The 24,511-nt window shown below is 36.0% G+C and overlaps 1 protein-coding gene across 8 annotated transcripts in view; it reads left to right on the top strand.

Moving 5' to 3' along the window:
• The window catches only part of COL19A1 (collagen type XIX alpha 1 chain), a 170,820-nt gene that overhangs the window by 95,299 nt on the left and 51,010 nt on the right, over positions 1-24,511 (top strand). For all 8 annotated transcript variants that reach the window (XM_085541988.1, XM_085541984.1, XM_015859135.3 and 5 more), the window contains 2 exons: positions 9,509-9,562; positions 21,329-21,382. In XM_085541988.1, the coding sequence (XP_085398114.1) occupies positions 9,509-9,562; positions 21,329-21,382 (108 nt within the window). The remainder of the gene's footprint in view (positions 1-9,508; positions 9,563-21,328; positions 21,383-24,511) is intronic.

Raw genomic sequence — 24,511 nt, 5'->3', positions numbered from 1 at the left:
AAAGGAAGATGTCTTGCTGAGAATAAGTAATAGGTCAGATAATATCAAGGTTCTTATGTCAGTGAACAAAAACTCTTGTCAAGACCATTTGTGTTGTTACAGCCAAAACATGACATCAGTGTTTCAGTTATGAGTCTCGTTAAATCAAAGTTATAAAATGTAACATTTGTTTCATGCATCTGTACTGTCACAGATGTATGATCTGTATCATCATTATAATTTTTATGCTTCTATTTTAAAAATATTTCTTTTTATCAAAATAAAAATGAATTATTTTGTTGTGGGGAAGGGAAGGAAGAGAGGTGAAAATAATGTTGTATTAACATTGTTAGCGCTAACTCTAAAATGCACTGGGACATGGGGGGAAGAAATACTAAAAAGGATTTGGTTTTGATCAAGCTGGAATGCTGGGTCTGGGTCATCTGCTCTGTGGATCATCACAAAGGACATTAGCTCTGCTGTCCTGCGCAGCTCTGCTATTTGCATGTATTTTCATAGAAGTCACCTAGCAATGAAACAAGCTGGACAAACATTCTTGTTGATCTCAGCATGAAACAGATCACCTGCAGTGCTGGGTAGGGCCAGAGCACTCTCTCTAACACAGACCTTCACCATAATCCTGTCCTCATCATGGGCAGCACGAGCTGTACAAGAAGGATGAGTTTGCTTTACTGCAGTGATTCCCAAACAGCTGGATGGTAGGCCTTGGGTCCACATGAAGTTGTCTGTAGTTAACCTTCAGAAGCCTGTAGCCTTAAGTAGCAGGAATTGTGAAAGTCTGAGTGATGTGAGTGACCCTGTGTTTAAAAGGGCTTGGGAATTCCTGAGGAGAAATCCTGTCCTGATTAGAAGCATAGTAATACTTCTCTGCCCTCCAACATGAAAACATACAGAAGAGAATGAAATCATCAGTTCGTGGAGGAAAAATCTTTCAGTATTTTTAAGAATTTGATTGACAGTTGTAGCAACTAGCTTTTCTAATGAATGAAGTCTACTTCAATTTAGTATATATGTCAGAATTCATAAATACTCAACAAGTGTAAAAACCTGACAATTAAATGATCATACAACAAACTATGAAACAGGAAATAATACCATGGCTTTATAGAAGCAAAAATTATGTTATCAGTTTCAAGGAGGAATTTCATAGATCATTTCATTGCTTTGAAAAATACACTTAGAGCTGGCCAAATTTGTTTAATGTCATTTAACAGTAAATATCTACCAAAATCCTGAATTGTGCACACCAAATAGATTTTCTTCTTTACAACAATAGCAGGAATCCAGAACTGAAATATATGCCTGACTCTTCCTATGGTTGATAGAGTTGGGATTAGATTTACAGCCCATGTGTTTTAGTATGTTTCTTTAAGGCAGACGTGGAAACTCATTAATACAATTTCATCATTCTGGCATGATAAGGTAGAGAAGGAAACAGCACTGTAGTGCAAAGTATGCTCAGCTGCAAAAAATAACAACAACAAAATAGAGACCTTAGATAGAATCTTACTAAAGTCAGTAATCATAGGAAGTTTTAAGTTTATTTGAGTCATGCATGGTAAATACAAATACATTTTTGTGACTCAGATTACTAATTACAATACGTATATTTAAGTAATTTTACTATTTACTAACATAACTTTGTATATGTCTCCATGAAGTCACTTAACATTACAGAAGTTGAGACATATATTTATCTTATTAGTTCTGGTAATAATTTTACAGGAGTAGTCCAATGTCATAATTGATTCTCACCCTTTATTTATCATTACATTTATTTCTCTGGTATTAATTTCTGTAATGATTTATAAATACTACATCTCTCTTCTTTAGTATTTTTTAAATTTATTATGAAGCAATTTGGGAATACATTTTGAACTTTTCTACCTAGTTATACCACTTGATGTGAGTATAATTCAGGAATATGTTTATTTTCTTTGAGTTCCCTGATAAATTATACCATAATCAAGGATTCTTCACAGAATAAAAAGCAGGATCCGTACTGTTTGGTGGTCAGTCTTGTCAAAGCGTGGCACTTGGCTTGAGGAGCTAGTGGCTGTCTTATGAAGTGATACAGCTGGCTAAGCAGCTCCCTCTTTCTGGTATCCACAGCTTAAGTCTGTGCATGTCGTGTCAGATGAGTGACAGGTGAGGGAAGGTAGTGCAGCAGTCTCTTGTAAAATATATTATAACTATTTCTCTTGACACCCGATACGCTGCTTTTAGTTCCTGAGGAAAACGAGTGTCCGTCTGTACGTTCCTATGAACCTATCCCTTTCAAGAGTTATGAAACAGTCGTCCAGATGGCACCAAGTGTTTACGCAGAAGCCAAGGCTTAAATCGACCACAGACAGAAGTACCCAAGACTTGCTTACTAAACAGATAGTTGGAATGTTGGCTTCCAAGGCTGGTTAAATCGAGCTGAAGGAAGCTGAAGCACAAGTGCAGTATGGAGCCGTCTGCAGGGGGAAGGTGCAGGTTAGGTTCAGGCCCAGGCAAGTTCTGTGGTCACTTTTTGCTATTTCCTTGGTAAACAAAAAACAGTGACAGATTACTCATCTTTTCTTTTGTAGCTTCTGTAATTATTTGTGTAAAGCTACAATTGTAATTCATTTTTTTCTTAGTAAAATATTTTTCAGGAATACCTACACAAATTCATTTATAGTTGTTTGGCTTCTGCAGAGGTAGCGTACTGTATCCCTATGTTTTTACTGTTGTAATTGGCTACAGTGTTTCAGGCAATTCTTCTTGGAAATTCATGTACCAAATTTTGTTTATCTTGACTTTTGCAATTGATTCATGTCCTTTGAATAACGTGTGTTAACTTGAGAAGGGCCAAAGACTCGTACAGCTAATGTTATCCTCACATTCTTTTCACGTAACATTATAAGCTTAAGGAAAACTTTACTTAAAACTGTAAAGTTTTAATTTATTTAATTACATTTATTTAATCCGGGGTAATTAAATAAGTTATAGATAGGGGTTTTTTGGTTTGTCTTTTTTTTTATTCTAAATATCCTATTTTTATATATGCAGCCTTCGAATGAAAATATGGATTTTATCTACTTTATCTACTTCTAAAAAATTAATTTCATTAAAGTACTGAACGGTCTAGGTCTTTTGCATTAGGTATAGTGGTCTTTAGCTTTCACAGTATAACTTTCTTTAAAACTGTACTTTTTATGAAATGTTTTTTAAGTATGGAAGCAGATCTTAGAAAGGTTATTTAGTGAAACAGAAGATATTTTAGCACTTTGAGGTTTTTTTCTTCAGTGTGCAATAATACTGTTACTGAAGGCACAAGTGGAGTTTCATGTCTTAGCCTCACAAAAGAATATTCAAAGTCTGCTAACTTGACATGAATGTGATTTACATGTCTTTCATTAGAGGAATGATTAGAGAATATTCCCATATGCTCTTCTGTTCACAGCAGGCATCAATGTAAAGGGTAATTTCAAATTGCTCTTCAGGATTTAAAATGATTTTTTATTGTTTAATTTTTGCTCAGCAGATAATCCCGGGTCTATTAAAAGTACCAGGTTCATGAAGTGTGAACTTCTGTAAAATTAGTCTTCCGGTTATCCTTTGAAATGATCATTTCTGAAGCGAAGTAATTTTCAAATGAATTTACCAGAGAAGTTACAGAAGTGACCAAACATTAAGAGTAATGAGATCAATGAGAATCCATTTTCTGCTTGCATAAGTAATAAATTATCATGAAAATATATCCGAACATGTTTTCTTGCAGTCTGAAATATTTTCTCCTAAAAGGTGTCTCCTTTCCCACAGAAGTAAATGGGTTGGTGGCAGTTCAGACAGCCAAAAAAAAAAAATAAAAAAAGGGTTCAATTCCATGTTGAACCTGAGAGCAAGGCAACATGATTATTACAGTAGCAATAAGTGGCCAAAAATCGGGTTGGAATGTTTCAGCTTGCCAACACAATTTACTCCATTGTAAGAACGTGAGGGAGACCAGGTTGCATTTGCAAATGTTGATGATTATAGGAGTATTTGAAATAAGTGATAGTGTAATTTTCCTTGCTAAAATGGTAACACAATAACAAATTAATCATTCCTAGACCATTTTTCTGATTTTAGCAAAACTTTTGTATATGGTAATGTCTGCTATCTTACTCTGTGGGTTTCTGTATAGGTAGTGATGGGCAATACTGTGGATGAAAGAAAACCAACACAGCTGAATTTTAAGATCTCTCTCTCCCTCATACTTCTTTTTTTATCTTCTCTAAGGTAGAACAGGGGACAGTGACAGAAAATAGTTTATCTTGGAAACTAACAGTGTAGCCATCTGGATGGCTGGGAAGGTGTTTATATTTCAGCTCTTCTGTTTACTGAGAGCAATAGCCCATTTCTTCAGGAGGGAAGCACTGATTTCCCCACTGTGTATCAGAGAAGCAAGCCAAGGAGGAAAATACCTTCAAAATAGCTTAGAAGGGTCACAGTGAAAATCATGACCTGTGGAGTAGATTTGTTGGCTGGTAACCCCTCCAGATCAGCAGGTACCTTCAAGATTTAATTGAACTGCATCTTGAGTCATCCCGTTTTCCTGTGTAACAGCATGAATGAAGCAGAAGCATTATCATCCTTCAGAAGAGGATGTCAGGGGAAGTTCTTCACAGAGAGAGTGCTGAGGTGCTGGAACAGGCTGCTCAGAGAGGCTGTGGATGTCCCATCCCTGGAGGCATTCACTGCCAGGCTGGATGGGGACCTGGGCAGCCTGGTCAAGTACCAGATCTGGAGGTCAATGGCCCTACCTTTGGTGGGGGGATTGGAACCTGATGATCCTTGGGATCCCTTCCAACCTAAGCCATACTGTGATTGTATGATCCAAAGAGCAGTGTTTGACAGGTGACCAATGCTTTTTGGTTATTTCAGACTGCAGGAGTTTACCATGATCACACATTCAGTTACTTAAGAAGTCAAATTGCTAGTAGAGATATACTATACTGATTTGTGATTTTATGCTGCTCTACTTTTAAATTTTAATAGGGATTGTTACATACCTAAATCCATCAGAGTGGCAGCCTTTCTTTATCCTAGTGAGAACTGTGTGTTGAAGAATTAGGTCAAGTTTCTGCCGTGGGAACTGCCTACTAACTTGCTTGTAAAAATAAATAGATAGAAATTCTATTGTTGATTTTATTTCAGCAGAACTATACCAACTATAACCGCCAAATAATGTCTGTTATAGCTGAAACTTTTTAAAGCAGCAAGTTTTTTCATTACAACAGCTCACATATTCAAATGGCAATAAATGAACCATTCTTACATTGCCTCGTGTTTCTTCTGCATACCTAATTCGGGCTTTGTGTCTTTGCTTGACTTGTCTCGTGTGCTTTCTCCCTGTCTAGCAGCATTTATTCCATAAAAATTAGGCTATATGTTTGCTGAAATTCATAGCAAGGAAGGAAAAATGGGCAAAAACAGTTTATGTACAGAAGACAGAAAGTCTATAAAAGTCTGTTATGAACTATTATTTTTTGTGCCATAATTAGACTTTTTTTTTATTGTTAGTACTTGTACGGTATTTTTAATTTTTAAGGAGAAAGAAAAGCTGCTGTGCACAGAAATCTGTTTCAGCAACCCTGCCTAAGAGTGCATGTGGTAGCTGTATAGTCTGCTTCAGAAACAGTTACATTTTGGACAACTTTCAGAATAGGAAAAATGCACTGGCTTGTGAAATATTTTTACAGTATACTTTTGGTATTAGTTGTAGGCTTCCAGAGGAAGTAATAAATATAACAGCTTCGGTTTCACTCTTCTGCTTCAGCCATTGCATTTTGTTTTGATTTTCAGTTCACCAGGAGAGCATGGTAAAAACTTCACATTTATTCAGTATATTCTTAGGTTAGGTAGTTATTCTGCACAGTTAAGTGTATCAGCTAAGACTCCACCATATAACTCTGTAGAAACGTCTTGATATAACAGGCATTTTAACTTGTTTTTATAACTGCATGGTCATATGATAGGATTTTAGTTTTGCAATAAGCAACTTCTGAAAGTTATGTGCCACTTGTTACACTTTAAACTGATACCTTATGAAACTTAAAATTGCTCAATTGCACGAATTTATTAATTTTTTTCTATCACTTCAAAATGCATTTTTTCTTCTACCATCTCAAGGTTAATAATTCTCGTTAGTGTTATCTTACATTACTGGCCAAAAGTACTGTCTTAAAATGCCAGTTCCTACAGATACTTTTGATTAAATGTTGGTTCTTTTAAAACTAATTTATTTTACTGTATCATTTTTAAATACACTAGTTTTCCTCTCTTCCATTGACTAATGTCTGTCTTCCATTGTCTGTGGGCTTGTGAATATGTTTTTTCTTTAGCTTCACAACCAACAACTTTTCCTTTGCCAACATTTACCATAGATTTAGCCCTTATAAAGAAATTCACAAATTTCTATTCTTAACTTCATTTCCAGGGTCACAGAATCATAGAATGGCCTGAGTTGAAAAGGACCTCAAAGATTATCTAGTGCTGTGGGCAGTGTCACCAGCCACTAGACCAGGCTGCCCAGAGCCACAGGATCTTGTGTAATTCTTTAATGTCTGCTAGTATATCATGTTTTATCTTTTGTAGCTATTTCAACTCATTGTAGTGAATTTTATGGGTTCACAGAATCACCGAATCTCCTGAGTTGGAAAGGGCCACAGGGATCACAGAGTGATCAGGTACAACTGGCCCATTGGGCTGCCAGAACCAGTTTTCAGGTGCATCTGAGCCTACTCTAGTTTATTGGTTGTTGTGTATTTGTTTGTTGGGTTTGTTTTTTTTTCCCTCAAGGGAAATTTTTGAGGCATTTCCATTCTATGTTCCTCAAGCTTCTTCAGTCAGACAACTCCATTAGACCCTATAGGGTCAATGAAATGTACAGGCCCTATAGATTGCATATATCTAGTTTATTTCTCAATGAAATAGTCAAAAGGACAGCATCTTCTGACCTCCCTTTCTGTCTATGGTGAATTTCTCAGATAGAGTTTGGATAGAGAGATCTCTATCTGTGTGCCTCCTGTTATTTGAGGGAGTGGAGATTATGTCTTTAGTCTCCAGAGGGAGATACTCAGAAGTTGAAGAGGATAAAAATCTCAATAGAAACTGTGGTCTGCCTTCATAAAAATTATATTTTTCTGTGCTAAACTGTTAAATTCATTGCCAAGTTTTTTAGGAATTTAGCAGGGTTTTTTATTCATCCTATTAGTGAGATTTCACCGTTGAGAAGTTTTATTTTCATTCCTTCTGCAGGTTTCTTCTTCAGTTACATTTCCAGGATCTCATCCAATGAATGCTGAATGCTAAGCATTGCTAAGACATTACTGTTCCTAAGTTATTGCAACTTTACAGCCGTGTTAGTTAACATTGCCCATATTGTCCTATCACTTTTTAGACCGAAGATCCCATTGAAGTTAGTGTGAACTTTTACCTCAGATTCAATGTCAGGATATGGCTCCTTGTACAGAGTAGTCCTCCCTGCCTGGTTACCAATTGTAAGCATATCTCCTCCCTTTCCTTGCAGATAAACCTTTTTATCTGGTTCTTTTCTTTCTTTCTTTATTTTTTTTTTTATACGATAATATTGCAGGAAGAAGAAAAAGAATAAAAGTAGGCCTAGAAAATGTTGGCTGTTAATTATCATTATAGTGCAGTTATATTGTTGTATAATTCTTATTCCCTTGGAACCTTATTGTACAGATATGTGAGGCTCATTATTTTCTCCTTCATAAAACTGACATTGCAGGCTTTCATTTCATTCCCCTACATAAAATTGCCACTAAAAGTGAAGTATTAACAAAACAGAACTTCACCTCTTCCTGAATTCCCAGAATTTCTCTGCAAAACAGAATAATGCTAATAGTTGGTAGGAAGAATTCTCAGCAAATTTTAAACTAACTTCAGGAAACAGTAGAAAAGGCTTACAGAGTTCATTTTATGTGTTTGTGCCTGTGTAAGCTACATTGCTGTATTTAATTTACTGGGATTTATTGGACACAAAATTGTCTTGCATACTCTACTTACGTAAATTTTTAGGAAATAGCATGCATAAATTTTGTAAAAGATTCTAAACCTTCTCTTGGTTCTATTATACAGAAGTAAAAGAAGTAATAACCTGTAGTGAAATAATGACTGTAGTATTCAGTGTTTGAGAGTAGAGAAAAAGAGAAGACATAACTCTAGAACAGACTGCTTTCATTTATAACTGATGTTAGTCCTCCTTCAAGTCAGCTGAAAATATCCCTTAAAGTGTTATAATCTAGCAACTTTTAAATGTCTGCTTTTGCAACTTTATTTTGGGATTTAAAGATCATAAATGAAATTTTCTAATTCGTTTCTAGAAATTTGGGCATTTTTTAAAGTTACGATAATTACAGGACTTCAGTTTACCCTGTTCAGAATTAGACCAAACATACAAATATTCTAGTATTTCAACTTGAAGTATATTGAAGGAATATACAGGGATTAGTAATTTAAATAGTTAAGATTTAAATATTTCACTATTTCAAACCCTTAAGCTGAACATAAAATCTTGATTTTTGATACCCTATAGGAATATGCAATATTAAATTTTCATTAAATTATAGGAAGTAGATCTGATCAGGGCTCTTTGCTGATTGCACTGAAATTCATTTCATGATTCTTGTTGCTATAAATGAAATTGGATAGCTTCCTTGAAGTCATTAAAAAAAATGCTCCAAGGTGACTCATAAATTAAGAGGAGGAGCAGCCTTCTAAGCACAAAGCTGTTATGAGAAGACTTTATGATTATATCGTACGTTAATCAGATATAAAATTAAAACCCTCATCCCTCAGTCTATGTTTCTGTAACTGCAGTCACTCTTGCATGCTCTTGCATTGAGCTTGGAAGAAAGGATCATATGGTTGGAGTATATTCAAAATAACCCAAACTCCTGTATCTGTTCTAGGGAGAGGGAAAGACAGAAGTGGCTCTGAGTAATCTGAAAAGCCCAGTCAAGGCATACAGAAGCAACTACATAGAGCCAATTCTTACAATAAAGAAGTCATAAGGCTACCTGCTATATTTAGTCTCTTTTTCCTCTTCTCCTTTCCCTTCCCCCACCCCACTTCCAGTGTGTATATTTGAATTTGAGTTACAAAGCTGTCACTGACTTAATATAAATGATTTGCTTTTTTATAGAATCCTAATTCCACCAAATAAATAGATCTTTGTGCAGAACAGTAGCTAACAATGCTTACAATTCTGCTCAAGTAATGCTGATTTACCTCCTTGCTTTTAAATGATTCTCTGTGGGGGAATATGATTAATAATTACTGTTGCATTCTTTTCCTCACACCTTCTCCTGAAAGAAGTTATTACAAATAACCTGTTTTGTTTTGTTTTGTTTTGTTTTTTAATTAGAAATAAATGCTATATCTTACATCTGGCTCTTTGGCTTAGTCTTGCTAGTATTGAATAATAGAGAAAATAACAGTGAATGTTATATTTGTCTAATGTTTGCATTTTCAGGGCTTGCCAGGGCGGGAGGGTCTCCAAGGTCCACCTGGTAAAGAAGGTCAAAGGGTGAGTAAACCTTGTGAACAACTGTTGTGTGTGCTCACTGAACTTGATGTGTGACTTCTTTCTAAGCACTAATAAAAAATTGAAAGGTAGCAGCTGAGTATGAAACATGCTGACAGTGAAATGAGCTTTGACACTTGAGGTTTCTCTTCAGTTGAAGGAAATTTAACAATTTAAACCATTGAAAATGTTTTAATGACTGACAGTACCAAGGTGGATATTGTCATTTGTGCAACGTTTCCACTGTAATTTTAAGTGAAAGAATATTAGTGTTTCTCAAGAGTTTTAATTTTATTACAGGAATAGACCATATCTTACTACTTCTGGAGTATATGGATTCAGGAGTATTATCTACAACATTAGAAACCAGAACCCAAGTTTGGTAGTAGATGCCATTGTACCAGTGTCCATGCCTAGCGTATCTATTAGAAATAAAAACTGAACAAAAACAAAAAAACCACACACACAAAAAAGCAGATATGCTATGAGCTAAAAAAACAACATTGAATGTTATGCCTAAGACATTAAATAAATGTTTGGTTATTGATAATTTTATTATAATGAAGTAATTGACGGATTTATATGTGTTTGTTATGCATTTCTTTCCCATACTTACTGACTTGGGTATTTCAGTTTAATAGATAATGAATATTTATGATCCTAATATATCAAGAAATTATTTGGCCTTGAAAGTTTATAAATCTACTCTGCTCCTAAAAGTTTGTGAAGATATTTAATTTGGGTATCATAATATTTATTATTTCAGTTAAGTCATCTAAAGTGGAAGGCTTTAATATCATCCATCATTGACCTTAGTCAAACAGAATAATTATCAAAGTCTAGTTTAATAATTCTAGCAATAGTAATAAGATCAGTTCTTCAAGAGAGAGTTTTGAGACCTACAAACCATTACTCAGTTTTTTACATTGCTATTTTCTTTAAGTTATAAAAACAGCACTGACTTTCTCTTAAGTTAAACATGAAGCTGGAAGCTGAGGTTATTTACAGTTCAGTGTAAGACTAGTAAGTCCTTCCAGAAAAAGTCAACAGAGTAAGGTAGAATAAAAAAGTTACATGGCAAATATAAACATGGGATTATGGATTTTTTATTAAGGGTTTTATAATTTCTGCAAGTCTTACCGTTACCCCGTTAGATATTCAGAATACTAGGAAGCTACAGATATTCAGTTTTAGCATGCTTTAGCGTGTTTGTGTGGAGTGTTAAATCTTCAGATATGCACAGTTTACTTCTTCTCATTTAGGAATATTTATAAATATCATGTTTTTTTAGAGGCATTTCTGTTTGAATTGCTCATTTTTTTGCAGTCAAGGCTCAGGGCAAAATATGTTTTATTATTTGCAATTTTGTGTAAGTGAATTTCAAGATGTCTTTGGGTTTTTTTGGTTTTCTTTTTGTTTTTGTTTTTTTTTCCCAGTGGAAACTAGGAGGTTGGTGCATTTATCATGGCCATTTCCTATCCACACATAAAATTTAACTGCTATCTCACTCCAGAAGATGTAAAAACAAGATTGATGATTGTTTTATAACCTAAGCCACACACATAGTTGCCTTGAACAAACAATAGGAACTGGAGACTTGAGAATCTCAGCATCTGTCCTTATCTTACTGCCCATGACATATTCACAATACTTATTCTCCTGATCGTCTCCACCCAACAATAAATAACATAGTTTGCAGTCTTCATTCAACTCCCCTGTGTATTTGCATTTCCAATACATTTTATTACCCAATAACATACTGTTTGTATCAAGAACTCTGCTCTATTTAATGGCAAACAGGAAAGTATGTATCTAATGGCTGTTAAATATTCCTTGTTATTTAATTATCGATGTCACTTTCCTCTGTCCAGCAGATCCTCAAGTTTTTCACATTATATGCAGTACTGGTTTAGTCATGGGCTCTCTTTTGAACATTAAAGTTAAAAATTGAGCAGTTAATTGATGATTTTTTTTCAATGTACTGTTTATTTGTAAAGATGCTAGTGTGCCCATTTGTGGGCTACAACTACAACATTTTAAGGAGAAATAATGCACCTCAAAACATTTAAAAATAAACATGTTTGAGTGCCAAACTTTGAGAACCTGAACTTTTTACACTTTCCAGTTTCATTGCACATTGTTATACTGAGTTTTAATTCCCAGTTCAGCGGTATTTTTAAATGCTCAGTTCTTTTGCAAATTAAGCTACTATTAATAGCAAATTGAGAATTGTTAAGTGTGTGCACTAGAGATCATTGACCACTTAGAAAGATCTAAGGAACTGAGGAAAATTAACATTATTAATAGGTGTATGTCAAAAACTCAAAGAAACATGTAAAAGATCCATGATAGAGCTAGTGCTTTAGGCAAATAACTTAGGCTTCTAAATGATAGTACACAAATAGCTCAGCAATGGAATTTAATGACAGAAGTGTGCGAAATATCTTCTGTCCAAGCTGTTCTCTCTGGATGCTTTCCAGATGTCCCAAAGTTATGAAGGAGTTTGCAGAAAGTGGTGTACATTAATATAATATGTTTACAGAAATGAAAAGTAGGCAGATCATTTAGAACAAGGGAGTTGAGACCCTGAAATCTCTTTGTCACTGCTTAAGAAAAACTCCAAACCCACTGAAAATTTGAAGTGGTACAGCCCTGAAGAATTATTGCAATTATAAATTAAGGTTGGATTTGTCTGCATATTATTTCTTTGCTTTAGTAGAAAAATGTATATGTATTTTTCTAGGCAAAATAATTCATTAACAGTCTAGTATTTTTAAATGTATTAGTTATGTTTATAAGAGTAAATCTGTTACTTCCCATTCTTTTTCCAAATATCGGGACCATCTTCTGACATCTCCTTTGTTATACCTGTCCCTTCAGCCTCTACTTTTCCCTTTGATTACCAAAACCAGTAACATGTCCTTCATGTTTCAGTTCTTTTCCAAGATATGCTAGGACTTTCTTGAATTTCCTTTCCCTTTCCTACTGTTTTAAATGTAGTTAAATGGACCTTGCTTCTCCTTTACTCTGTGAGCTGAATCATATATCACAGTGTGCATGTATCTTAAGTGTATTTCATGCTCTTCCATCTAATAAAGTAAAATAAAAATAAAATAATTGGATAACAATAATTCTATCGTAAATATAGTGGAAAGAAGCTGCAAAATTAAAGAAGAGGTGAAAAATCTGTTTGTGATGAGAGAAACCTTTGTCCTAATCTACTACTATTTTAAAAATGTTTTTAATAATTTTGTTGTGTTGGTTTTTTTTTGGTACACTATAAAAGATCCAGGAAAGTAATCTTATCCAAAATAGATAAATCTTATCACTATGATATTCTCTGTCTTCACTTAATTTGCTGTCTTTAAGGCTCTTTGAAATTCAAAGAGGCCTAAAATACAACTAACATCCACAGAAGCTCATGAAGCAGTTTCTGTGCTCTGCTTTTTTGAGATCTTCTTGATGTCTTCCTGAGCTTTTAGAATCTGGGAACTTCTGTCAAGTGGCTAGCAAACTTTCCTTGTCCATTATACACATTCTTAGATATGATGGCCAGAAGGCATATAGGGTTGGAGTGGAAGTTGCTTTTCTGTCAGTTTCTTGGACACAGACAGCTTCAGAAAGAAGATGCAGTTCAGTGAGTCTTGGGATGGAAAGGATGCCTGGGGCCTCTCACTGAAGCTGGGACATACTGCAGAAGGTTTGCAGTTATCAAGGAACTGTATCACCAAGTGAAAGAGCTGTGGAACAAGATCAGCAGACTTCACAGCATTGAATTTTACTAGTAAAACTAGCCTTGAGGTATCCCAGCCCCTGAAAGCAGAGGGAGTGTCTGGAGGAAGAAAGATGTCCCCAGTCTGAGGAAAGCACTTAAGAAAAGTGAACAGAAATAGAGTCGGACTGGTTGCACATAGATGTGCTGAGCACTGGCTGATGTCATTGCAAGGTGACCTTTGATTGTTTTCGAATGATTGTGTCAGCTGGGAGAGGTTCCTACCCATCCTTGAGATCATTGCCCACCTACATGTCGAAAAAGTCCATTACTTGCCCATCATTGAGATCATTGCCCTCTACTCAGTGCTGGCAAAGCCATACCAAGAAAGATACAGTTAGTGCAATTTTAGCAGAGGGCAGCTAAGAGGGATAAGGGCACTGGAGCATCTCTGACATAAGGACAGCCTAGAGAAAAGAAGGCTCTGGAGAAGCTTATCAATGTATATAAATACTTGGATGTTTAAAAATAGCTGATATGAGAGAGGCAGACTCTTTTTTCAGCAGTACCTACAGATAGGACAAGAGGCACCGGGTGCAAATTGAAAAGCAGGAAATTCCATCTCAACATAGAACCCTGTTTTTTTACAGTGGTGGTTGACAAACACTGGAATATATTCACTAGAGAAAGTATGGAGCCTCCATCCTTGAAGAAGCTCTAAACAGTACTTTACTCTCAGCATAGTTGACAAACATCTTCGTTTTTATGGATTAACAAGATTTTTGGAAATGATTAATGTGTACTTAAACAAACCAGTGCTCCACCATGGTGGTTGCCTTGGTTCCAGTGAGGAAGTCAGTTCAAGCATTTATAAATCTTTTTTACAACCATATTATTGAGTCTATTCCTTAGGAAATTGCAGGTGTCTTGAAGTAAATGTTTTTGAGGCAACTTCCTTACAACTTCCCTTATTTCCAATTTGTATATTTATAACACAAAATACTTTAGGGAGGAGGTTGTTTAGCATTAGCTCAGTGATAACTTAAATGTATTATAAAACCAAGAATCTTTAGAGCTGTAATATCTCCTGTGTCAACAGTGATCTCACTAAAATGGAGTGTTTGGAGGGGGCTTGTGAAATTGCAATATTTCCCTATTAAATAATCAACTTACTGTCTGAGATTACAAGTTTCTCTAATCAAATATGAATAAAATTATTATGGCACAGGGGAACATTTTCCTAAATAAATAACTGGGTGGAGAATTACTATATTTTCTTAATTATTTAAAATGGCATACAAATATAAAAATGAATTTAAATTCAGATTGCATTCATCTGATTTATAGAACTTAAACTTTTCTTTGACATAATTTGTTTTCTAGTTCAGTGAGTAAATGTTGTATTCAACCAATTGTAAAACAAGCTTTACAGAGCAATGATAATTGCTGCATAGTAGGTTAGGCTCCTGGCACAGCACAAACAATATTTATCACAGCTATAGCTCTGGAGTTTTGAAATCTCTTTTAATCTTCTCAGTCCTTCCTGACTTTGATGTAAGTTGTTTTTAAGAATGTAATGCTTTGGTTTGATTTTCTTTAAGTTGGAGTCATGTACATTCCTTCAATCAGCTATGTAACAATCTAAAATGGTTATTGTAAAAGAGGGAGGCAATTTTCAGCTGGGGTGTTTCTGAATTAAAAGCAAAGGACCAGTAAGGTAGGGTACAGAGAAAAATGGAAAGAGATTATTTCAGTTTTAAGATCTCAAAACTTTTGAACTACTTTACAAATACTTTTTATCAGCCTTTTTTTGTTGTTGTTTTTGTTTTTAATATTTCTTACCAAAAGGTATAGCAACTTAAGAGAATAGAAAACTAGTTCTTATAATTAAAAATTAAATTATTAAAAATACAAAAGATATTCATCTTCAGTAACTAAGAAATCTAAGTGTAGTTGAAAAATGCCTCTACAAGTGATTTTGTATTGAAAATGCATTTCTGTGGTACACCTGAATAATTGTGACTGATTCTGTGTAGAGGTTTGTTAGAAGCAATGCAGAATTTATGTTGTAGTATTTTACTTCTTGGCATTGTTGTGCCTTTTTAAGCATTATTTTGGAACTTATTAAGCACATCAAGAGTACTAGCTAATCTCTTCTAGCATTTTATAAATATAAAAGGAAGTAGTCTCTATTGGAAATCATGCCTAAAATAAGAAAGCCAACATTTAGTGAAGAAATGCTTCTGCATTAGCAAGGAGGTCCCTGATGACTTCCTTTCCAAAACAGAGGATCAGGACCTTGTGTGCTCTGTGCTTTTGTAAACTATGTTTCTGTGAAAGACTTAGTGGGATGCGAGTTGTAGGCTTTCTTATTTCCTGTGAGTTTAATTTAATTTAATATTTAATATAGATGTTAATTTGTTGTGTTCATTACCATCAGATAACCTCAAGGCCAAGGTTAAGAGGAGTGAAGAATTTGTATATTCATGTCCTAATATCATAATCGCTGCAGTAACCAATGCTTCACTGGCTACAAGGTGGATTTCCAATTTGGGCAACAGAGTATTCAAACTATAAGATTACTAAGGATTAAAAATATATATAATTCTAGCACTATCAAAGTTACTTTACAAAGCTATTAACAGTATTGTAAAGAGTTCATAGAATTATAGGATATCCCAAGCTGGAAGGGACTTATAAGCATCATTAAGTCCATCTTTTGGACAGTTTGATGGTTAAATGTCAAAGGCATCCTTAAATATTACCAAAAGTTTGGTTAAGAGCACAATGGGAAATAATGACTGCATTGGCACTGCACATTTGTTGTAGATATCTAATTTTCACACTGAGACCTGTTAAATAGCTTGTTGACATCTTGGGGAAGCCTCCTGTCACGAAGCCATTTGGTAGATGCTAACATTGTGTTATGGCACAGTTGGAGGTGCAAGCAGGGTTCGATCTGTGATTGCTCTGATTTTTGTGATTAGTTCTCTTCCTTTTTCAGCACTTCTTGAACTGGCTTTCTTACTGATAGCACCATGTGACATCTGCCTTTGTGCCCTGGTGTGGCAATTTGGCAAGCCCATGGGAAACCATACAGTAGAGGGCTGTCACAGTTCCACCTGTTCTTCCCCTGGATCAGAGTGGGTTTATGGTGGATTCATCGAGCAGCTGGGAGCATAGGGTAATTACTACAGAGAGGGAAAATAGAAGAGTTTATAAGTGTTTATCAGCTGAGAGGGCTGAAGTGAAGGAAAGTTGTGTTGAACTACTGAAGGCACTAAAGATTGTGTTAGACTTCTTGAGGCAGCTTTGGGTGCGTGAGAAACAATCCAATACCTACTCAGAACCTGCCTTTGTGACTACAGTTAGGTGCCTGAGAAGCTGTTGAGGTGGCCATACAGTGGACACTAACATCAGTGTCTGTACTGTGCATCTGCTTTCTGTTTTGGGTATATCTGTCCCACTTTCAGTCTGTTTTTAGGGTTTATGCAAGAGGATCTCAGTTTATCCTGGCAAACGAGTTACATAAGCCTCATTAATCTTGTCTAATAACTATAGTAGTAAGGGCTTTAAAGCCCAGCTTCCTACTTTCTCTAGAACTAGTTTCTGTTTTGAAACATGATGATGTGTTTCAGGAACTGCTAATTAACAGTTTCCCTTTAAAATTCACACAGGCTTAATTAAAGACTTTTGCCTTCATATTCAGGCATAGGTTCTTTGAATTATTAATTCCATTTCATAAGTCTTGTCAGTATTCCTACATAACTCCACTTAACTTTGTCCTAAAATAATCTGCAGTTTATTTTAGGCACTAGGATTAGTGGTCTTACTCTTCTATACTTAGAGATATATGAATAGATGGATGTAATATGATACAGCACGGAGCTGCGATATAGATTTAGAATTCTTCCATTGTGTATTGGAGCTGCAGCCATGCCCAGAGGCTGCAGTCAGGGTACAGGTGTGTGCAAAGATGCACAGAGCCTCACTTCTAAAGAGCTTTCAATCTAATGTGAGGCAAAATTTGTCAAGTCATTTTGATTAACAGAAAGGGTGAAGGAAGAGAGGAATAAAGAGTTCAGCTGACTGTGTTCTTTAGCTAGGCACTCAGCTGGGGTTTGCTGGAGCATATAATTTCTCATTTATTCTGTTTTTAATATTTCATTCTTTTTGTCCCTGACCAAGCAGTTGTTGTTTGAATGATTTATGTCTGTATCATAGCTGAAGTTTGTCCTAAAGAGAAAAGGAAAGTAGCTTACTATCTAAACTAGTACAGAACAGGAGTCAAGAGGCTGGGCAAAAATATCAGTAACATTTAGATAGCTTCTTATCACACTGATTGCTAAGAGCAACAACAAAATGTGTAGCAAGAAAGAAAATAGTCAGGAACTCTTTTTCTTTTATTTTCCTTATATGCTTTTCTAAATAGTTTTTAACAACTGTTGACAGTGTTTACCTCTTGTATTTTTCTAAGTTGGTGTGGCCTGGAATGGTTATTTTTATTTTAGTTGTCTTTAACCTGAATGTTTGCTAGGTAAACTCAACAAAGATAATGAATTTCACTTTACTTTTATCACTTGTAGATAATGTCTGTGCAGAAAATAACACTATTCAGGCAGCTAATGCTTTTTTTTGGTGCATTTTAATCTCTACACATCTACTTGCAAAGGAGTAAGGGAACAGTTTATTGAGCTGCATATGTCAGCTCTCTGCCACACAGTAACACAGGAAGGAGGCTTTCACCCACTTCTGAAAAGGGAGGTTGGAGCCAAAGCTCTGCCCGCTCTGTGAACCCAAGAGGGCACCAAGGTATTTGCAGTTCTTTCTTGCCAGAAGGAAGACTTAGAATGAAAATGTAAATATTTAATCACAGACTGGGTCATGGTCTGTTCAAGGCAAGCACATAATTGGCTTATCAAAAGAAATTCTTCTAACTTTTTAAATCACATTATTATAAACAAAAAAGGATAACTATTTATCTCTACTTTTAATATGTTTTTTTTCCATACTGATGCTGGGAAGTTATGGAGAAGCAGGACTGCAAAGAAGTAGGTGAAGATCTGTGTGCATCTCTAAAAAAGAAAAGAAAAAAAAAAAAAAGCTAATGTTTCACTTCAGAAATACCATATTTTATCTTTTTATTCATTTTATTTTTTGGTACATTCTGATGATCACTGCATTGGCTATAATGATTCTTAAGATGTGAGGAATGACCTAATATCCACGGTGTTATGATATTATTTGCACACCACAGAGCAGCTCAATCAGAAATGCTCATGCTAATAAAGGTGTGTTTATGATTATGAAGCAGTGAGGGAAAAAAAAAGTTCTACCTTTGACACTGGCTGTGAAAGTAGAAGGAAAATGAAGAATGCATGATGTGATTTAAAGAAACACAACAAATAAATCTAGAAGCTTATAACTTGAATTCTATTAGATTTTCATCCACTCAAAGAGTGAAAATGTCAGTATTTTCATTTTGTGTGTAATTTTCAGTATTTGCATTTACTTTGGCTTCTCTAATAACACAAGTGTGTGATTGTTTCACTATAATGACTGATAACAAACTGATTGGACAAAATGTATGGCAAGTGTTTATTCTTTGTTGCAGCAGGTAAGTGTCCTGGTAATCAGTTGACAACTGTGACAAATTAACTGTCTCCATTTATTTGATTTCTTCTATAGCTGATTTCTTTTTTCAGAAAGCTTTTCAAGTTTTGACTTGGCAATATGTCATAAATCACATTTTAGCTCATCTTGTAAATAAAGGCAAAATTGCCTTCCGAGCATATTTGGTGTTTTCCTGTGTAATTAACACCTCATTCACAGTTGTGTCTGCCAGTCACAGCCCTGCCTTCTTCCCAGAGACACTTCCTTGATACTTTGTTTAGACTGATGTGATTTTATGTGTCTCCTCAGGATGCTTTAAATAAGACCAAACAGGAAAAGGAAGGTGCTTCAAGAAGTCAACAGTATAGATTGTAATAACTCACAGGGACTATTTCAAAAGCATGAAGCAGCTCCTATTTGTTTATTACTCACATTATTATCTCAATCTGGTTTTCATACTTTCCCAAGGAAGTTTACTGTCTTTCAAGAAAGCTGGGAAATATTAATTTCCATCTGTCTTTCTGAAGTAGAGATCAGTCTAAAAGTCACACATCTCAACTGTGAGACATAAAATCTAAATGAGATTTTGGCATGCGGGGTGAAGGCCCAAAGAAGCACACTGCAATGTTGGTGGCACTGATAACTAACAGTCTCTTTTTTGGGGAGTGTATACACACACCTTTCCCAGCACTGTGGCCTCTCATGTGTGGCTGAATACAAGTCTGCACCGTGAGCTGAATCCAGAGCTGACCTGAGTTAAAAATCAGTGGGCTTTCTGTGCGCTGTCCTTAACCCAGCTGATTTACGTGCTCTGGTTCATCTCATGGCTGCACAGGCTCTGTTACCAGCCAGCAGAGGACATATCATGGGGTGGGTGCTGAGCTTTGAACCCAATATAGGCACCTGGTGCTGTATTTTGATTCTGAACATTCACCCTGCGCTGCCCCAGTTGTGGCTCTGCATGTGCGAGTGCTGACAGGATTAAACAGCTCAGCACATAGCATATGTCTCAGCTAGTTAAGACCCAGGAATTTGGCACTCCAAATATGCTGATTTTTTAATTTATTTATTTTTTCACACTGCCCTTAAAACACACTGACTCATAAAACTGTGGTGGCAGAGCACTTGTCCTGTGTCCCCACAGCCCTTGTTAGGTTCTTTCTTCACTTTGAAGGGCTTCACACCCTCGTGTCCTGCTTCTCAGAAGCACCTCTGACATCTGAGCAGTGGATTACGCTGGTTAGCTGCAGGCTGTGAGGGAAGGGATTTTCCACCCTTACTGAGAGCAAGATGATGACAGGATAGTTTTTGATTAATGAGGGGCAGAGTGTGAGAGGTTTCTACACATTAGGGTTTTCACCTTTAGATAGTTAGGCTGAGGTTTACCCCTCTGTTCCTGAGGTTTCCTTCTGCACTCTGTGTGATATCATTTAATAAGATACAGAAGTAGCGTTAGATGTAGGAAACATCAGTTACAGAAATATCCCCTATGTTCTAATTGCATGCTGTCAGCAAGCATTTTCCTTTTTTTGGCTTCTTAAGCCAAGTTTTCACTAGGACGTCCCCCTAATTCTTTTTGTTCATTTACATTTGCTATATGCAAGGGAAAAATTAGTCAGTGTGCACATAATTCTCTTTTTTTCATCACACCTAGATATTGGATGTTCTCAGCTGTTGTTTCTAAAATAGCACATTGGATTTCAGCTTGGTAATAAGGATGTAAATTACTGTAAATTACTTCCATTTTTATGTTATCTTCTTAAAAAGAAATGTGTGTGTGAAAACAGCAGTTGTCCAATTGAGTTCGGTGCTAAAATATCATATTAGTTACATGTGCATATTTTTCAGACTGTGTTGAAAGTCTCCTGTTAACTTAAGTAGGCTTTTATGGACCTGAATTTTTAATGCAAATGATGTTGCACTTGCAGTATGTATACAGATAGTACTAATTGCATGAAGAAGATAAACTGTTTTTCCAGGTAAATTTCCAAGCGTTTTCTTCTTGTTCTCACATCCTGGAGAAAGATGGGGGTGTTTGTTAATAGGGTTATGTTGCACATTTTTACTTATGGTGTGAGTCGGAGAGACTACTGCTCTGACACAATTTAGCATCCCAAACTCTGGAATATTCAGATGAAATATAACTCACATGTCATCAGGATGCTGTATCAATATGCAGTCACATTTGAGACATAGCTTTAAAATGTGACAGGAAATGTTACAGAGATGCAAAGACACCATTTCTCCTAATTTCTAAAAGCAATCCTGGAAGTGCTAAACTTAGGTGGTGTTGCAGTGACCTGTGTAAGTATTCAGTCTGGATAATTTTTGAACTTCTTCCTACTTAGTAAGGCAGTAAATCTTTCTTTTAAACAAAGTTCTAATTATTGATCAGTCATTAGCAGTAACATTTGTAAACATCTGCTGCTCTTTTCTGTTTCCAGGGAAGAAGAGGCAAGCCAGGCCTCCCTGGAAAACCAGGACCGCCGGGACCTCCTGTGAGTATCAAGTAAGGGGACAGGAAATATCCACCCCATCTTGGAACAGGGATCTTTGGTTGATGTTTTTAAACAGCTTTCCTAAGCCTGGTTATAGTTAAAAACAGTTGGTTAGTGCTCTGCTGTATCAGATGGCTACTAGACCCAGCCTTTTTATGCAGCAGAGATGAAAGGACTGCGTCCACAAACATGAGAGAATGTGCAGAACAATACAGAAGGGAATAACCAAGATGCTAACTGCTGTGGAGGAAACAGAAGATGTCTGGCATTTCAAAGAAAGACCAGCCATGTATACTAAATGGGAATACTGTGCATTCATTCACTTTACAAAACGCGTGATGCTCTGTAGAAGATGGGATAATTTCTGTCTCAGAGGGGTAATTTGAAAGATGAAGGACTTTGTGAAGCATGTGCCAACTGCCTGAATGGCAGGGAGGATTATACCCGGCACTGGAATGAGCACTCAGCTGTGGTTCAGATGAGTTTACTGAAGAATTAAAAAGATTAGGAAATACATGACTTTATGAAAGGATTTATAATATGAAGCACTAACGGTTTTAACTCAGGTCTAAGAGGTTTGGGATTTATTTTTTAAGAGATACGTGATTTCATATTCGAAAACAAGCATGAATCTGGGCCATCTTAACCTACAATGAATGCAGTCTTCTTCTGGTAGGGGAAGACTTTGTCATATTCATATATTTTATATTGTATATACATATTGTAAATATATATCGTATTGTAAAAATGCTGTCGTGCATAAAACAGCTGTTAATTTGTGGAATAAGTAAGCTGCTGCTGCTTCATATTCATGGTATCAAACAAGGATTTCATGATTCCTTTTTCTGCTTATATGAAACAGATAAAGGTCAGCAGTTTGTATGTCAAAACATTTGATTTGTGTACTTCAGGATTACAGAGAGAGAAAACTTCTAGGTTTATTTCTAGAGGAGAGAATCTTGCTGCATTAAATAGAATTAGTAAATTGAAATAGATGCCATTTACAATTCTATAGAAACATAGCCCACCCCTTACATGTCACAAATCACAGTTATTTCCCTTTCTCACTGGGGGAAAAAAAAAGAAAAAGAAATGTTCAGGAAGAAATTGATAATTATATTCATTTATCCTGCATATCCTGCATACAACTTAATAGCTCCTGCTCCTCCTCTCCTACTCATTGTCATATTGAAGCCTTGTTTGAGTGTTTTTTACACCATGAGTTACTAATGCTAAAATGATGTTGCAGGCTCAGGGGTGTCCAAACAGGGAGAAGATGCGATGCAGAATTTTTCTTAATACAAATATGGAAAAAATGGCCTTTAAAATAAAAACAAGTAGAAAATAAAAACATAGAAGAGACAAGATGCTTAACTTTTTATGAACCAATAAAAAACTGTATGTCCATTATAGATTTCTGCCATTATAGGTGTGCTTACAGGTCAGGCTTGGGAAGATGTATGACCTTTGACAAGCTCACCAGAAGCAATATGAGTGGAAGCTAAATTGCACTTTTATTATTTAAGACTATTTCAGATTTTCCTACAGCAATGCAAAGTTCCCCTTTTTCAGCACAGTAGGATCCATTCAAGGAGCACTGTATGGGGACTGTACCCCAGCACTGCTTTATCAGTCAAGCATTCCTCAAGTAGACATGGTCTAAATATTGGGTAAAGATGTTTGTTTCTGTTATAAACATCTTGATACAGTCCTTATTTTGGATACAGCTACAGCAGCATCTTGAATTCTTTTTCCACGACTGATAAAATAATGTACAAAAAGCATGCTGTATAAGGAGTAATGCTTATTAATATGCATTGGCAGTATCCACATATTTAAAGTGCTAAAGCTTGTACATGCTCAAAAGACTTTAATGAGACTCATCATTTGTCCTCTCATTTTTAAGGCTTAGAACGCACTGGATTTTGCTGTATGGTTATTACTGTCACCCCTCTGCTTCTAACAGTAGTGGCAGCCTCCTCATGAATATGGATATAGCCTCTTCTTTGGCCTCAGAACTATCACTCCCACAGGCTGGTTGCAATCATAAATTTGGCATGCATAGGGTACAAAACGCTTAACATGTGAACTGACTTAACATGTGAAAATTGGGCTCACTACAGTCTGGAGTTTTCTCCAGAAAAAGTAAACTTGGTGCTTGATATTTCTAAAAAGTATGAAAGTTTTATTTCAGAAAAGGAAGGTTAAATTATTAATTTTCAGAGTAGCTATATAATGGATCTTATCTGTTCATGCTGTGAGGTATATTGGAAAAACATCCAGGTGCTCTGCAATGACAAAAAACAAAACAAAACAAAGCAAAAATACTGTAAGATGGAAAATTCTGCCTCCTTGAGGACACTGGAGAGCAGATGTTGGGATCCTTGAGGTGTTTGATATAAAACACAGTGCTAAAAAATGGGGAAGGGGGGATGTAAACTACATTCTGAGCAGTCCAAAGGGCCATAAATTGGATGTTACCAAGGGGTATGCATTTGATAAATCAAAACAATTAATTTTCAGCTACTTCTGGCATTGCAGCAAGTAAGGTTTACTTTGTATTCTTAGTCTAACTCTTCGAGTCTAGCTCCTCCTCGGTTCTCCCAGATACCTAGCCTGGTTTCTAGGGATTTTTATCCCCTCAGTAAAATTGATGTTTTTAGCAGGTTTCCAGTCCCTTAAAATTATCTCCACATCTTCGGTTAAAAACCTGTATCACTGTCTCAGAAATGTGGATCTATTGGCAAGTGTTGATTGAGCTACTTGGTTTAAGTGGGACTCTGTTTACCTTCTTCCAGGAATTCTTTTCTATGTGTCATTTTTTTCCTTTGGTGCAAATAAGGCCACAAGTTGTACCAGAGAAGCTTTAGATTAGAAATAAGGAAAAACTTTTTCTCTCAGAGAGTGGTCAGGCACTGGAATGTCTGCCTGGGGAGGTGGTGGAGTTGCCATCACTGATGGTGTTCAAGAGGCATCTGGATGAGGAGCTATGAGGTATGGTTTAGTGGTTTGTGGTAGCAGCAGTAATGGGACGATGGTTGGACTGGATAATCTTGTAGGTCCTTTCCAACCTTGTGATTCTGTAATTCTGTGATACATACTGTGCCACTGAAGTCAGCGTCGAGAATT

Source organism: Coturnix japonica, chromosome 3 (assembly GCF_054131305.1).
Source record: "Coturnix japonica strain WE chromosome 3, WE-NBRP24, whole genome shotgun sequence".
NCBI classification, from domain to species: Eukaryota; Metazoa; Chordata; class Aves; order Galliformes; family Phasianidae; genus Coturnix; species Coturnix japonica.
The sequence above is the reverse complement of the archived record's forward strand: the minus strand, read 5'-3'. Positions and strand labels throughout refer to the sequence as shown.